The sequence below is a fragment of the Sander vitreus genome, chromosome 2 (assembly GCF_031162955.1).
Source record: "Sander vitreus isolate 19-12246 chromosome 2, sanVit1, whole genome shotgun sequence".
NCBI classification, from domain to species: domain Eukaryota; kingdom Metazoa; phylum Chordata; class Actinopteri; order Perciformes; family Percidae; genus Sander; species Sander vitreus.
This window is the reverse complement of record NC_135856.1, coordinates 30,506,869-30,522,952: the sequence shown is the minus strand read 5'-3', so window position 1 is coordinate 30,522,952 and position 16,084 is coordinate 30,506,869. Positions and strand designations below refer to the sequence as shown.

At 42.8% G+C, this 16,084-nt stretch overlaps 1 protein-coding gene across 4 annotated transcripts in view; it reads left to right on the top strand.

Annotated features, from left to right (window-relative positions):
- Positions 1-16,084, top strand: part of rptor (regulatory associated protein of MTOR, complex 1) — a 231,411-nt gene that overhangs the window by 74,493 nt on the left and 140,834 nt on the right. For all 4 annotated transcript variants that reach the window (XM_078265674.1, XM_078265658.1, XM_078265666.1 and 1 more), the window contains exons 5-6: positions 5,721-5,879; positions 10,128-10,274. In XM_078265674.1, coding sequence (XP_078121800.1) covers positions 5,721-5,879; positions 10,128-10,274 — 306 coding nt within the window. The remainder of the gene's footprint in view (positions 1-5,720; positions 5,880-10,127; positions 10,275-16,084) is intronic.

The following is a 16,084-nucleotide window of genomic DNA, read 5'->3' as shown; positions in this document are numbered from 1 at the left end:
CCTATGATAAAAATTACAGACCTCTACATGCTTTGTAAGTAGGAAAACCTGCAAAATCGTCAGTGTATCAAATACTTGTTCTCCCCACTGTATTTAGGAGGTCCCTAGTTTGTCTCTCTTTCAGTTAAGGGGTCCTTGGCCTAAAAAACGTTGAAGATCCCTGCTATAGATCATAAATACAGCCTGCACAGGACAACTGTTGAATTTTTTTATTTTTGTTGGGAAGAAAGAAAATTGATGTAACAAAGTTTTATAAACATTCTGGGTGTGGAATTGCTATTTCTATTTTTTTTATAATTAATTTCTTGCCTTTAGTTGTTCCTTGTTAACTACTCAAAATGTGTATATTAAGTGTCACAGAGAAACTGAGAGCTTCAGAGTCATGACGTTGTTGTACTGATGAACTCACTGTATAATGCACATTATACTGAATTCATCAAGACGATGTGCAAACTTGGAAATGTTTGGTTTGTGTTAGAAGTGAGCAGCATTATTAGCTGTTGTAAATGGGAGCCAGTCAGAAAACAGGAAAACGTCTTACTAAATATGATCGAATATACTAACGTTTGAAACGGGGGGATTAAGAATAAATACCTGTCTGTTATCTGAGCCTTTTTTTTTCAAACAAAAGTCTGCTACTTCCTGCATTTGAGATAAATAAAGAGGACTTTTTTTGTTCTAGGAAGCGTTTTGAATGGCCGTTTAAAATCACATCTTGATTTGATGGCTAACCTCTTCTGTCACTAGGGGTGGGAATCACCACAGGCCTCACAATACCATATCATCACAATACTTTTGTTACAATACCATATTATTGCGATTTTAAACATATTGCAATATTCAGTGATATATTGCAATTTATTACCTTTTTTCGAACTTCAACAAATTTTTCCCAATTTCAAATGATGTCTCCAAAAGGAACCTTGTTCAACCTGTGTTTTATCTAAAAAGATACATTTCTCTCACTTCAATTGTATTGCTGCAATTGTGTCAACACATAATAATAGATACTTTAGAATACTTAAATGTCGCGATACTATGCTGTATCGATGTTTTTCCCCCCACCCCTATGTGTCACCCCATCTAGACATGGGCCGGTTACCGGTTTCAAGGTATACCGGGGTTGAAAAAGTCACAGTTTCAAAACCACTTCACTTTTCTGTCATGAGCTGTTTTTTTATGAGTGATCTAGGACAGAATGTGCAGTTTAGTAATCCCTCTCCCTGCCAGTTTTTCTTTTCTTTTTTCTTTTAAACACAGACATTTAAAAACATTTTAAAGCTGTAATTGCAATACCGCAATACCATGAAACCGTGATATTTTTCCTGAAGGTTTTCATATCGTCAGAATCTTATACTGGCCCATGCCTAACCCCAACACTCTCGAGATTCGAGGCCGCGTCTTTCTCTTGTCGTTTTTCGTTAGTTAAACTAGTTGGAACTTTTGTGAGATGTTGAGTTTAAAATCTGGCTTCTGTGATTCAAAGCCATTGGACAGGAGGCAGGCTGTTTGGTAAAAGGCATGTTAGTTATGTAACAGAAGGGCCTTGGTGAGTGTGATAATGATTCAGACTGGTCTAACCGGGCGCTTTTCTGTTGCATAACTAGTTGACACCTCCCTTTCTCTCTCTCACACACACACACACACACACACACACACACACAATTTAATGAAGTGAAGGAGCACAAACAATGCACATGTCCTCCGTCTCCTACTATTACTTCTTAGCAATACTGTTAGGCTACTTATTTACAATTTCTCGATCAACTTTTACACACACACACACACACACACACACACACACACACAGGCCCGAGTATCACGCTGACTTCACTCTCATAAAATAACTGAGACTGGTGAAGGGTGATCTAAAGTAAGCAGCAGGCGGCAGAGAAAACAAGTTGACAGCAGTAAAGCAACAGTAGCACCACCTCAAAGTCAGCGTTCTCTGTTTTTGTGTTTGTGTATGAGTATCTGCTTCACATATGCACTCAAAAAGCCCTGCTCTGCCTCATTTGTAAAACAGCATTATACAGGAGGTTTGCAAAACTCCTACTATATATTGTGTCATATTGTATTATACCCTTCCTACTATCAACAGCTTGTTTATAGTTCACACTCAGACGTGTAAAAATGTCCTTGTTTACCCACAAATTCCACTCGCTTTTGTTGCATTTGTGTTTCACCAAATTAAGACCAACTATTCTTTAAGCGCTATCAGCCCCTCACATCACAGCGGCTTTGTTTTGAGTGGGCTGCGCACTGCGCACGGCAGTAAGCATTACCGGTCCGCCTACAGTAAAGGCAATGAGTCTGTGTTACCTTATTTGACAAAAATCTATGCATTTACCGTTTTCTCTGAGAATTTAATAAATAAAAATGTATATTATGCTTGAGTTAATAAAACCCCAATCAACAAAACTGGTTTAAAGAAAATGATTTTAATGTTTAAATAAATAACCGTGAGAGTCCAGTACAGCCAGACTCTCCTATTCAAGTTTGTGTTCTGCTTGTTCAACGATTGTTTGTTTGATAAATGACTCTTAAATACATTTAGAGAGGATTTGAATTGCTATTTTTAATTCTCAGTTCTTACCATTTTTGTGCTGGTGCCAAAACTGTCTATGCAGGAACAACCCTGCATAAGTGGTACCGTGGGAAACACCAAATAGGCAATACACCACTGTTGGCGTTAACTGGACTTGAAACTGTAGAGTTTGGAGAGTGGAACTGGAGTTATTTTATTTTTTGCCAGAGGAATGTTCTTCATATCTGTTGACAGTGTCCTTGTCTTTTGCATTTTTAAAATCCAGTACAGTGCTGCTGTATGAAGCTAAATCACATTTCTTTATTTTGTAGAGTATAGACCATAGCCATGACATTAGGGTGTGTTGCATTGTCCTCAAAGAAGAAAGTAAAGTTGGTTCTTCTGCCCGTTTTCTTGTTGACCATAGAAATGTCTGCAATTGAAATGGGCAGCAGTAAGTGTGTTCATGTAAGACCCTGTTACATCACACTGGCTCTGTTTCCCCAGTTTCTCTCATACAGTGGGGCAAAAAAGTATTTAGTCAGCCACTAATTGTGCAAGTTCTCCCACTTAAAAAGATGAGAGAGGCCTGTAATTTTCATCATAGGTACACTTCAACTATGAGAGACAAAATGAGAAAACAAAATCCAGAAATCACATTGTAGGATTTTTAATGAATTTATTTCTTAATTCCTCGGGAAAATAAGTATTTGGTCACCTACAAACAAGCAAGATTTCTGGCTCTCACAGACCTGTAACTTCTTCTTTAAGAGGCTCATCTGTCCTCCACTCGTTACCTGTATTAATGGCACCTGTCCACAACCTCAAACAGTCAAAGAGCTGTCAAAGAACACCAGAAACAAAATTGTAGCCCTGCACCAGGCTGGCAATACTGAATCTGCAATAGGTAAGCAGCTTGGTGTGAAGAAATCAACTGTGGGAGCAATTATAAGAAAATGGAAGACATACAAGACCACTAATAATCTCCCTCGATCCGGGGCTCCACGCAAGATCTAACCCCGTGGGGTCAAAATGATCACAAAAACAGGGAGAAAAATCCCAGAACCACACGGGGGGGGGGACCTAGTGAATGACCTGCAGAGAGCTGGGACCAAAGTAACAAAGGCTACCATCAGTAACACACTACGCCGCCAGGGACTCAAATCCTGCAGTGCCAGACGTGTCCCCCTGCTCAAGCCAGTACATGTCCAGGCCCGTCTGGAGTTTGCTAGAGAGCATTTGGATGATCCAGAAGAGGATTGGGAGAGTGTCATATGGTCAGATGAAACCAAAATAGAACTTTTTGGTCGTGTTGGAGGGGAAAGAATGCTGAGTTGCATCCAAAGAACACCATACCTACTGTATAGCATGGGGGTGGAAACATCATGCTTTGGGGCTGTTTTTCTGCAAAGGGACCAGGACGACTGATCCGTGTAAAGGAAAGAATGAATGGGGCCATGTATCGTGAGATTTTGAGTGAAAACCTCCTTCTATCAGCAAGGGCATTGAAGATGAAACGTGGCTGGGTCTTTCAGCATGACAATGATCCCAAACACACCGCCCGGGCAACTAAGGAGTGGCTTCGTAAGAAGCATTTCAAGGTCTGGAGTGGCCTAGCCAGTCTCCAGATCTCAACCCTATAGAAAATCTTCTGGATCTCCTCTTTATCACTGCTCTAGAGGAGATCTGCATGGAGGAATGGGCCAAAATACCAGCAACAGTGTGTGAAAACCTTGTGAAGACTTACAGAAAACGTTTGACCTCTGTCATTGCCAACAAAGGGTATATAACACAGTATTGAGATGAACTTTTGTTATTGACCAAATATTTATTTTCCACCATAATTTGCAAATAAATTCATTAAAAATCCTACAATGTGATTTTCTGGATTTTTTTTCTCATTTTGTCTCTCATAGTTGAAGTGTACCTATGATTTTTAATTACAGGCCTCTCTCATCTTTTTAAGTGGGAGAACTTGCACAATTGGTGGCTGACTAAATACTTTTTTGTATGTATGTAATATGTAAAGAAAAGCTGGGATCATCCCCCTCATGGCCATCCATCCAGCCTAGTGTCTAATAGATGTACTGTATGTCTCTTTGTATTCCTACATGCATCACTCTTTCCCCATGGCAGTGTTTGCTAAATGTTGCATGTATTTAAAGTGCCCATATTATGAAAAAAAACAACACTTTTTCTGGGATTTGGGGTGTTATTTTGTGTCTCTGGTGCTTCCACATGCATACAAACTTTGAAAAAAAACAACATCCATGCTGTTTTGAGTGAGATACGGGTTTCTGAATGTGTCCTGCCTTCAGTCTCCGGGTGAGCTGGTCAAAATCTGCACGGCTTTCTACATAACTAGCCGAGACGAGGGGCCTAGGGGGCTAACCGTTAGCATGCTAGCTCTTTTTCAATGGCAAAACACTGCTACAACACACACAAATTCACCCTAATCAACAAAATAAATTGTATAGAACTACTTGCATGTCCCTGTTCTGCAGGTATTCCGAACAAAGTTGGAAGTGCGCCCTCGTTTAGAAGAAGTCTCCCGGCTAATCCTGCCTTGTACAGGCCGAAGTTGGAGAAACAGCTAGCTAGCTCATGTAATCCTTACCTAGCTACTGAGCATGTGCGACTGACAACAAAGATGTTACAGAAGTTGCGAGGTCTCACTCTGTAGCTAAAACAGAGACCTGACACAGGGTGAAAAGAGGAGCTGCAGCAATGTGCAGTACAACAACAATATGGTGTTTTTTGAAAATTAAACCATGTAAACCTATTCTGATACAATCTCAAATTACAATTATGAACCTGAAAATGAGCATAATATGGCCAGCATAGACATAGCATGGACAGCATTGTGTAACTGAACATGATTAATAGGAATGTACCACTTGGTCTGCTCTTCTCAAAGCATCTCTAAGGGTTTGCAGGCTTGATGAGGGGTGAATGTTTGTTTGTTGTGTGATTTTGTGCGTTTGTTTTGTATTTAACCCTATCTGCGAAACATGTTTTCAAGACGCCTTTATTACCTGAGCAAAATGGCCAAATGGTGTTATGGAAAGCCACACCCATATACTGTATATAAAATGTACTGTAGTTCCTGCTTCTGTCTGAGTCAGTAAAATGTTATTTTAGATGTACAAGGATCATGCTGACATCTTCCTCTCTTTGCTTCCTGTTTTCCCAGGCGCGTTACAAACAGAGTCTGGACCCCACGGTGGACGAGGTGAAGAAGCTGTGCACGTCGCTGCGACGCAACGCCAAAGAGGAGCGAGTCCTCTTCCACTACAATGGCCACGGGGTGCCCCGGCCCACGGTCAACGGAGAGATCTGGGTCTTTAATAAGGTACCACACACACAAACAAGACATATGCTCTCACATTATTCATACAGTAGTCTATATCCACGACGTTCACCTTCCAGGATTGCTCCATTGCCGTCCGCCGTCTCCCGTATGTAGGTCATAGGGCTGAAACGATTCCTCGAATACAAAAAATCCTCGATAAATCAATGTTTCCAACGTTGTATTGCTGACGGACGGTGTTTCCACACTGATCATTATTATTGTCACACACCAGACGCTGCTAAGTCTGCGGGTGGCACATGCCAGAGAGTAAATAGAGAGGGGCTAAGAGAAGAGACAGGCTGGAGAAAACAGGAGGTGTCCAAAGTTTGGAATCAGTTGAATTAAAACGAAAACTCTGTAAAGTGTGTCTACTGCAAAACCGAACTAGCTTACCACAATAATAGCACGACGTCAATGCTTCAGCATCTCAACAGAAAACCATTTCTCATCCATTCCACGACGCGGACCCGACAAAAGTACATCACAAAGAGTTGTATGGACGATGAAACTACACCAAACACAACAACTAAGACAAAGACAAGAAAATACGTAGCAGTGACCGCAATTTGATCTAGAGAGCCGACTTGTTGACTATAAGTATTTCTTATCCGATTACTCGATTAATCGATGGAATAATCGGTAGAATATTCGATTACTAAAATAATCGATAGCTGCAGCCCTAGTAGGTCATTAGCGGTGGAATTTTTACTTTATAAATTACAGACATGGCTGATTTGCACGGGATTAAGATCACAGACAACCTCCGTGATCTATATACAAATAATATAGCTATTTTGCGGCGGCATCGTAGCTCCGTCTGGAGCTTAGCGCCGCCCATGACGATTGTGATTGGTTTAAAGAAATGCCAATAAACCAGAGCACGCTTTTCTCTCATCCCGGAATGCTGTGTGGACTAGCCAGACCCTCCTCCACAGCGCTGTGGAGGAAGGTCTGGCAATGCGAGACTACTCCTACAGTAGCCACGGACTTCTAGACCTTTACTGCAAATAGGTTCCAAGGAAAACGTTATATATATTTATACATATTTCCATGTTCAAAAAGGAGTAGGAAGAAGTAACCATCTGTTACGGAGATGTCACAGGCTGTGTTTACTTGGGCATCACAAATGCAATTATAATGTGATTAAGAACATAATCTACGTAAACCCTATACTCTTATTAAAGCGATGTAGCAAAGCTCCAGAGAGCATAATCCCATGAATAAACACCTGTTGTGACATGGCAGTTGCAATTATTGAACTGTGAACAGACTCTGCTGCAGCCCAGTTCATACAGTATGGAGCTCACATTGGGAGGAGTAGTGTGGACAGGGCTAGTCAAAGTCATCACATGGCAATTTAAAAAAAAAAAGGAGGTCATGTCATGTATGTAATTACTTCACTTAAACAGTTAATAGGGGCAGCTGTCAAACTATGGAAACATATTATGGGGCAACTCTTGCTGTTTTGGTCTGGTTTGACTTAACAGTACAAAGGATGTGCCTTTGAGGGGGGTGACTACACACAACAGTAAGCATGATCAATCCACGTACAGTAAAGGACATGGGCCTGTGTTACCTTATTTCCCAGTCTTATTTCTGACAATTTGATAGACAAAATGTTAATTATGCTTGAGCAAATGAAACCCTGATTAACGAAAGAAAAAATATATATTAATATTTAAATACTACCGCTAAAATCACCAGGAGAGTCCGGTACAGACTGACTCTGGACGATAAAGCTGAGATTAGTGCTCGTATTCAAGTTTATGTTCTGCTTGTTCAACGGTTGTTTGGTAAATTGCTATTCAACACATGCGGACAGGATTTAAATTGCTATTTTTATTCTCCGTTCTTATCATTTTGGTGCTGGTGATTTTCCTCCATGCAGGAAAAGCCCTGCTGTAATTATTTTGGAGAAAATAATTACAAAAATATGGAACAGGGAGGGAGGGAGGGAGGGAGAGGACACACGCACACACACGCACACACACGCACACACACGCACACGCACACACACACACACACACACACACACACACACAGATGCAACAGCGAGAGAGCTTGTCTGTTGCTGGTAAAGATCACAAGCTACTTTCTGTTTACAAATTAATTGTACCCAAATAACATTCCAAAACTGACTTTGAAAATATATTGCATCAAAATCCATACTCGATTCAATGACATTACAACAGCTACATTTATATTGAATGACAATGTGAACTTAGTCTATTGTGAACTTGCGAAAACTGTCCGATAGCGTGATGCAACAGGCTCACCATCAGGGCCCTAATGAGATGGGTGATGCTGCTGCGCTGATGCTGTCAAAGCTTTGATATCTGGCTTTAGGCCCAAATGTGTTCCTGTACGTGGTCTTTAAGGCCACAAGCACAGAAAATCCCGCTTGACAGGGATATGTTGTGGCAAACGGCATCAGAAACATAATTGCCTTGTTGGAGAGCTCTGGGTCACATGCAACCAAAACTCAAAAAGCCGTCCTGTAAAAAATCGGTTTCAAAGAGCTGGATTGCAATTCATCCTGGGGATGGTTGTCAAAGGGCTTCTGTATCCTGCTGTGCTGTTTGCTGAGGCCAGGGAACTAGTCCTGTCTGTAACTGTAAAACCTGCAGGTGGGAAGTGACTTCTCTTTAGTCAAAAACTAACTCGCTAGTTAATTTAAAAGGATTAGTTTAAAAAAACGTATATACATATATACAGTATATATTGACTGGATCTCGCCGTTTCACTTCCTGCCTGGCTGTTTAAATGCCCCGCGGCTCGCATGAAAATAGACCTGGCGTGTATCTTTAGTGGAGCGGAGAGCCGCTGCACGCACGCTTCTGGGACACGCCGTGACGCGGGTGGTGGAATATAACGCCGCTTGCACACTGGCTGCGTTGCATGAGCGTGTCAGCTGCGTGGCGTGTCCGTTTTTATTTCGGCTCCCATGTCAACAGGTTAGAGCTTGCACACTGCCTGCGTGACACGCACATCTCAGGCGCGGCTCGAGACGCGCCGAAAACGCGGCCATGCTAGAAATGGAACCGACGCCTATTTTTCACGCGACACGCAAGCGTGTTGGAAGGCAAAATAGAATAGAGAAAGATGTTCATATGGCATTTTGACACAAATACATTTAATAAATGACATTTTGATGTCTGAAAGTCTCTAGGTTTTGACATAAATGGAGATATAAATATAATATAATTATGGATTTTCAAATATTGCACCTGTCAATACAGAACGAAATATCCTGTAGCCTATTTTGCCGTCAATACTGCCGACGTTGTCTTTGCTGTAATCAAATCGGTATATATTTATGCGAAGGATACTACTGCTTTGAGGGCCGTTTTATCAATATACATCATCAACATACATGTGTACAGACAAGGCTAGCAGCAGCAGCTTTAATACAAGCATGTCAATAAACTAAACATCAACGTCTGGCCCTTGATGTGATTCTTATTTTCCAGTCTGGACCTTAGTGAAATTGAGTTTGACACCCCTGCTATAGACGAATAACGAATGATGGCTGGCTGAGGCTTGCCAGTGGACACGTACCATAAGAGTGTTCCTCAAAAGGGCCCTGGGCTCCTCGACCACTTCCTGTGGTCACAACTAAACATCACACAGTCCACCTGCATTCCGTAACATTAGGGTTGAGTTCCACTGTGGAGACTCAGTGAGTTGAAAAGAGAGACATAAAATCTTGAGTTGTTCATCGCCTCGTCCTATAAGTAAGCACCTACTCACAGTGATGCACCACTGCTGTCCGGGCTTAGCTGTTGCCTCGGCATCCCCAGTACACCCCCCCATTTCCTCCACATTTTACCCCTTATACTTATTCCTTTTCCTATAAAATTAAGCTTAAGCTGCTGTGTCACTGGCTGCTCAAACATGAGATGATTAGGGTGAAGTGGCGTTGAATCAAATTTTCCGTTAAGTATAGGGTATAACACCTTTTATAACACCATGGTTATTAGATTTATTACTCATTGCCTCTTTCTGTGTTCCCATCATCCTCATGTTTCTGTTCCTCTCACTCTCCCTCATTATCATTTTCTCTTTTCAACTGTTTATCTCCCCCTATGCTCTGCTCAGCTCTTCATCAAACAGATGAATTATTAAACACAAATCTATAAAATTGAGTTTTCAGCAATAGCGCGCAGTGCCTCGTCTCTCTCCTCCTAAACTATCTCCTGTCTCATCTCTCTTTTTTTTTTCTTCTTCTTCTTCTCTCCTCTCTTTCAGAACTACACCCAGTACATCCCGCTGTCCATCTACGACCTGCAGACGTGGATGGGCAGCCCGTCCATTTTTGTCTACGACTGCTCCAACGCGGGGATCATCGTCAAGTCGTTCAAACAGTTCGCCCTGCAGAGAGAGCAGGAGCTGGAGGTGGGCAGACGCACGGACAAACAACCCTCATGGTTTACGGCATGTCACAACACGGCAGCCATGAATTAGTACCAGGGTTGTAATTGGAAAAACACTCCAAGAAGATTAGGTGTGTCATATAAACACAAACGGGGTGCAACGAACCGCTGGTATTGCGGAGTTATTAATGGGAAAGCGGAAGACTTTGTCACTTGCACACACGCCACAAAATCACACGCACATATACACACGCACACAATCTCACACACACTCATATACAATATACCGTATTCATAAAGGAGACAACTCTGTCCAGGATGTTGTCAGTGCTGTATTTCAGCCAATCAAATGGGCAGCTGGCTCTAAATTATTGAGTTTTGGTTAGTTTGGTTTGGTACTCTTGGGAGCACGTACACACACACACACACACACACACACACACACACACACACACACACACACACAGAGTAGATACACACCACTACCAGCCCCAGTTCCCCTCACCGCTTCATCTTTTTATTACGTTTTCTCTCTCTTTCTCTCTCCCGGCTGCAGGGTGTTATGTGAATCCCTAATGAGACGGTGCTGTCATTCATTTCAATTATTCATGGAGAGGTTTCAGCCAGACTATAGATTAGCTGGGAAACGAGGGAGAGGGAGAGAGTACAGGATGAACATTACCGAGCAGAGAGTAAAGCAGAGCGGCTGTGAACGCCGCGTTACCTACGAGTTAAAGTAAAGGCGAAGGCAGCAACTAAACTGCTGAGTTGCCGCAGTGCTTGACTGAGCTCGTCACAAGTGTCTCTCCATCCTCGGCCCCTGCTGCTCCTTTTCTGTTTAAGTTTGCAGGGTTCGTGGCATGGCTGCACCTTCAGGGCTAAATAGAATACAGTAGAGGTGTATTGCCATTTGCTCAGGTACAGGGCCGTGCAAGTACATTGGAACTTTTGTGCATTGCTCTGAAGCCCAGTTCAGACCAAAGATTCACGACGAGACGAAACCGTTTTAGAACGTCGCAGGGAGAAGTTGCAGCGGTCTGAACGGGCGTCGCCTGCGACTCAGCTGTTCAAATCGCCAGTGGTGCCACTGGTTTTAGAACGTAAGGGACGTCGCCTGTTTCAACAGCCAATAGCGAAGTCAGCTGGTAAAGTCAGGTATAAACTATGGAAATAAAGTCATCCATAATCCATTTCATTTCTATTGTATGTGACAAACCGTCAGCTGGTTGCCTGACAAGCCAGACCCACATCAAGATGTTGGGTCTGGGAACACAATCCGAGGGGCGGGATAAACGGTTGTCTTTCAAATTCCCGGTAAGTATCCGGTTGGCGAAACTCCGAACACATCTTCCTTTTTTAAGAATGACTTCAGTGCCGTTCTTTGTTCTTTTCTCAAATAAAAGTCTCGTCGCATTGGTGTGAACTAGCAGGTTTTAGAGCGCTGCAGACCTGCGCGTTGCAGGAAGTTTCAACTCGTCTCGTCGAGTCAGCTCTACACAAAACATAAAGAATATAATAAGAACATACAATAAAAAAAAGTTTTTTTTACTTAAAAGGAACACGCCGACTTATTGGGACTTTAGCTTATTCACAGTAACCCCCAGAGTTAGACAAGTCCATACATACCCTTCTCATCTCCGTGCGTGTCGTAACTGTCTGACGCCCCCACTGCTAGCCTAGCACGGATCCTGAAGGTAAGACGAAACAGCTGCTACTTCTGCTACTTGGGCGGAGTGATTTGCTGGGCTTCTCGGGTGCTGCAAGCAAATCACTCCGCCCAAGTAGCAGAAGTAGCAGCTGTTTCGCCTTTCTGAGAATATAGTTCCCAGTATGTATACGGTTAGAAGATGGCTGTGTCTCATGTGACCTTGTTATTTGTACACGCTGTGACTATACAAATCACAACATGTAAATAGGAACATGTTGGCGTTATTTTGTCACTTATTGGGAGCAGTAGGCTAGTTGGAACCAGAGACAGTTTTTAAAAGCAACAACACCAAAAGATCACAATTTACAAACTGCGAATTTACTTCTTATTTTGGCTAAATGACTGCATGTTGAAGGTGAATTGACTCCCCCAAACATTTTTTTTTGCCAAAAACTCTGAGCACGCAGGCTTTCACAAAGGAGTGGAAGTAGCCTTGGTTTCAAATAGAGCCAGAGAGGAGGTGATGGGACACAAACTCCTCACTCTTGTAGCCGGATTGTACAAGAGTTATGGAGTAATTGGCCACTTGGGGATCTCCCAAGGCTGTCTGTTGTCAGTTGAGTGTAATTCTAGTCAAATCTTAGCCATAAGCCCTGGGAGGAAAGCTTGTGAAGTGGTTATGGTCAGCTGAGAGACCCTGTGTGGCTGAGGCAAGAATGGACATTTTTGGAGACAATATTTTAGTTTTTCTGGGCATAATCTGTCTTCGCTGCATCTTATCAGAGGAAGTCCCCCTGGTGTAAATGCAGGGGAAATTGCAGAACGTCCATAAGCAGTTTCACTGTTCGCGCGAGCGCGCACACACACACACACATACATAGACACACACACACACACACACACTCACTCACTCACTCACTCACTCATACATAGACACACACACTCACTCACTCACTCACTCAGTCACACACACTCTCTCTCTCTCTCTCTCTCACACTCACTCACTCACACACACACACACACACACACACACACACACACACAATCACACTCACACACACACACACACACACACAAAGAGGTGTATAAATGGGCGAGTGGGGGTAATGGAAGATGCTAGGACTTCCAAAGACTTTTTAATCATTCAGGAGACGATCTGAGCAGGGAGTCCCCCACCTCGCCCACGTGCTCCTGCACCTGCATCCCTCTGCCGCGACACGACACACACACACACACACACACACACTCTTTGTCAGCCATTTTTAAATAGACACACAAGCGCAGTGCACACGATTCACAAAGGGGGATGATATGAAAGGTGGTGGAGGTGTTTTATCACTCCTCCACAGCACCATATCAACCTCCTCCTGCAGTCCATTCAGTGTGTGTGTGTTTGTGGGTCTGTGTGTGTGTCCGTGTGTGTCTGCTCTGAGTGCTCTATTATAGGCCACCTGCTTCCTTTTAAATATCTCATCACTTCCTGCGTGCACTCAGCAAATATGCTCGCTGCATTAGCTGCAGACAGAAGTGTGTGTGTTTTGTACCCTGCAGCACTCACAGCTAGGACATGCTGGACAGTTAAAGTGTGTGTGCGCGTGTGTGCGCGTGTGTGCGCGCGTGTGCATATGTTGTGCGGTTAGATGTTTGTGTTGCCGGAGTTTCTAGGATGCTCACATTAAGCCTTCACCAACTATCATTTTAAAGAATAATTAATGCACGGCTGTAAAATGTATTGCTCGACTAGAGTTGCGTTTTGGTAGCGTGCATGACTGTTCTCCTGTGCTTTTATTCCCCCCCCTTTGTAGGATTAGTCTCATCAATCAGTGTCACTTAAAAAAAAAAAAAAAAAAAAGGAATTCTTGACATTTCAATTGTACCCTGGTATCCCCAGTGGAAGAGAGAGAAAAGAAAGCTGTCATGGTGATTTTCATGGTAATTTACGAGATTACAGTATGCTAATGTGATAATTACAGTGGAGGCTTGGCATTAATCAGCTTCTGCTGGCAATGTTGTCCTATGTACCGTTCGGATTACTGCGGCACGCCGTCACCCGCTTCCTTCCACAATCTCTTTCAGGAGACGATGTTCTTCTTATGTCGACACAATGAGAAGGCTTTAGAAACGCACGCCGCTTTGTTTGTGATGTCTGTCTCTGCGAGCGAGATGACATTTTCCTCATTAGAGAGAGAGAAAGAGAGAAGAGGAATTATGTTCTAAGAAGATTGGCACAGATCCATCAGCACGGCAATGATCGGGCACCCACTCACGCCCTCAAGCATTTCAAAGAGGAATGAAATATGCATGTCGATACATTTTTTTAAAAGGCCCATGCACAGCTACATACTTCATCACCCCCCCCCACCACCCCCCATTAATTAAGTCTATTCTTCTGTATTTTTAATGTCATCATTTATTCTTGTGTGTGCAGAGCTTCTTATAGAGCGCTTCTGTTAAAAACATAAAATCTGAGCTTCAGCTGCTGCTGCCTTATTATAGAGTCAGCTAATGAGTTATTGGACTAGCAGAGAGCAGGGAGGCTGTGCAGTGTATACAGGAGTAGGGAGGTATTACATAAATCTACAGTGCCTCATCACATGCCAGTTTCTTTCAGTTTGGTTAGCTTAACTGGAAACCGGATTTGAACTTTTGATTCAGGTCATGGCAGTTTTATGAATAAAATACTGATGCATGCTTTCCCTTTTTTTTTGGTGTTGTTTTTGAATTTTCAAGGTCTAAAGTCAGAATTGCAATTTTTCCCGTTTTGTTTCCCGGGCAGCCTGCTGGATTCGTTGTGTTTGTTTTCTTGTCTTGTTTCGTAACTGACTCAACTCACCCTCTGGGTGCAGAAAGACCGGGACGTCCCCTCAGTGCTTGCCCCGGTTGGTGTGGGTTTACCCCAACTTGCATCAGACGCTGAGCTACAGCGCGCACAGTACCTGGGAGGCCCGAGGAGGAGTTTCCATTCAGGAGCTCTGCTGTGTTTACGCTTGTGTTTAAGGTCTGGGTAATCCAAGCCAAAGCCAAATCAGTCATTTCTTTCAAAACCACGTTAGAAAATACTTGTTGAAAACGTGTAAAGTAAGGAAGAGGATTAGAATTCTTTTAGAAGACTTTTAACTTTAAAGTCAGAATTCTGACTTTAAACTCAGAAGTCAAATGCATTTTTTTCTGAAGTCAAACAGTTTTTCACCATTTGTTTCCAGGATGTTTTGGGCGGCCTGAAATCATGGCTTGATGATGCACTGGAGTCGTACTTAACCCCTCCCCTACTATACATGATAAAAAGTACATTGTTACCAACGTTAGTGTCATTTCGTCCCCCCCAGTGTGAGCAGCACAAGTTACTATGTTCCACAAGCTCTCTTAAGGCTGTTTTAGGATTCTGCGTCAACTCCAAGCCGTAGCTACGCCGTCACTCCTACGGCGTCGTGACCATTTCGGAGTTCTGCGTCGGAGTTGCTTTGCATCGCGGTGCATTTCACCGCCATAACGCTAGGAGCTGTCGCCTGTGTCGCTCACCACCGAAACCGTACTCCAAACCCCATGGACTGTCGTGCTAAAATATTAATCTTACTTGTTTGGCCTTTTCTTGCTTAGATTTTGTAAAAAGTATCGAGAAATAGACACAGTAAAATCCATTGACCTAGTTACTGTAACCAGAAAATAAGTCTGAGGTTATTTGCGAGGTGTCTGCCAGCCAGTTTATGTTGTCAGTCCCTCCAGAAAAACGTGATTATGTGATCGCATAATTCAATGCATAATCAGCCAAAGTCTGCATATTTATGCAGGGGGCCGCATTTTTTTTCAAATACGCCGCACTTTCGCCGCATAAATTGCCGATTTCCGCGCAATATATGCGGAGCGAGCATGATTTCATAATCCCTGCATTTTCATTGCAAAAAAGTCACATATCTTAGCAGAAAGTTAAAAAATGTTGCGTTTACTTCACACAAGAGCAGCCATTTTGAGGTGACGTTATTACGCGACGTGAACATCATCGAAAAGCTACAAACCCCGCGATGAAGCCATGACGAAACCGCAGTTTTTGCAAGTTCCCGCAATTTCATTGCATACAATTGCATAAATATCCCACATTTTGTTTTTTGCCCGCAACATCACAAAAAAACTCCACATTTTTCTGGAAGGACTGTGTTATGTTAGCAAGCAAACTTTAGCACAACGGC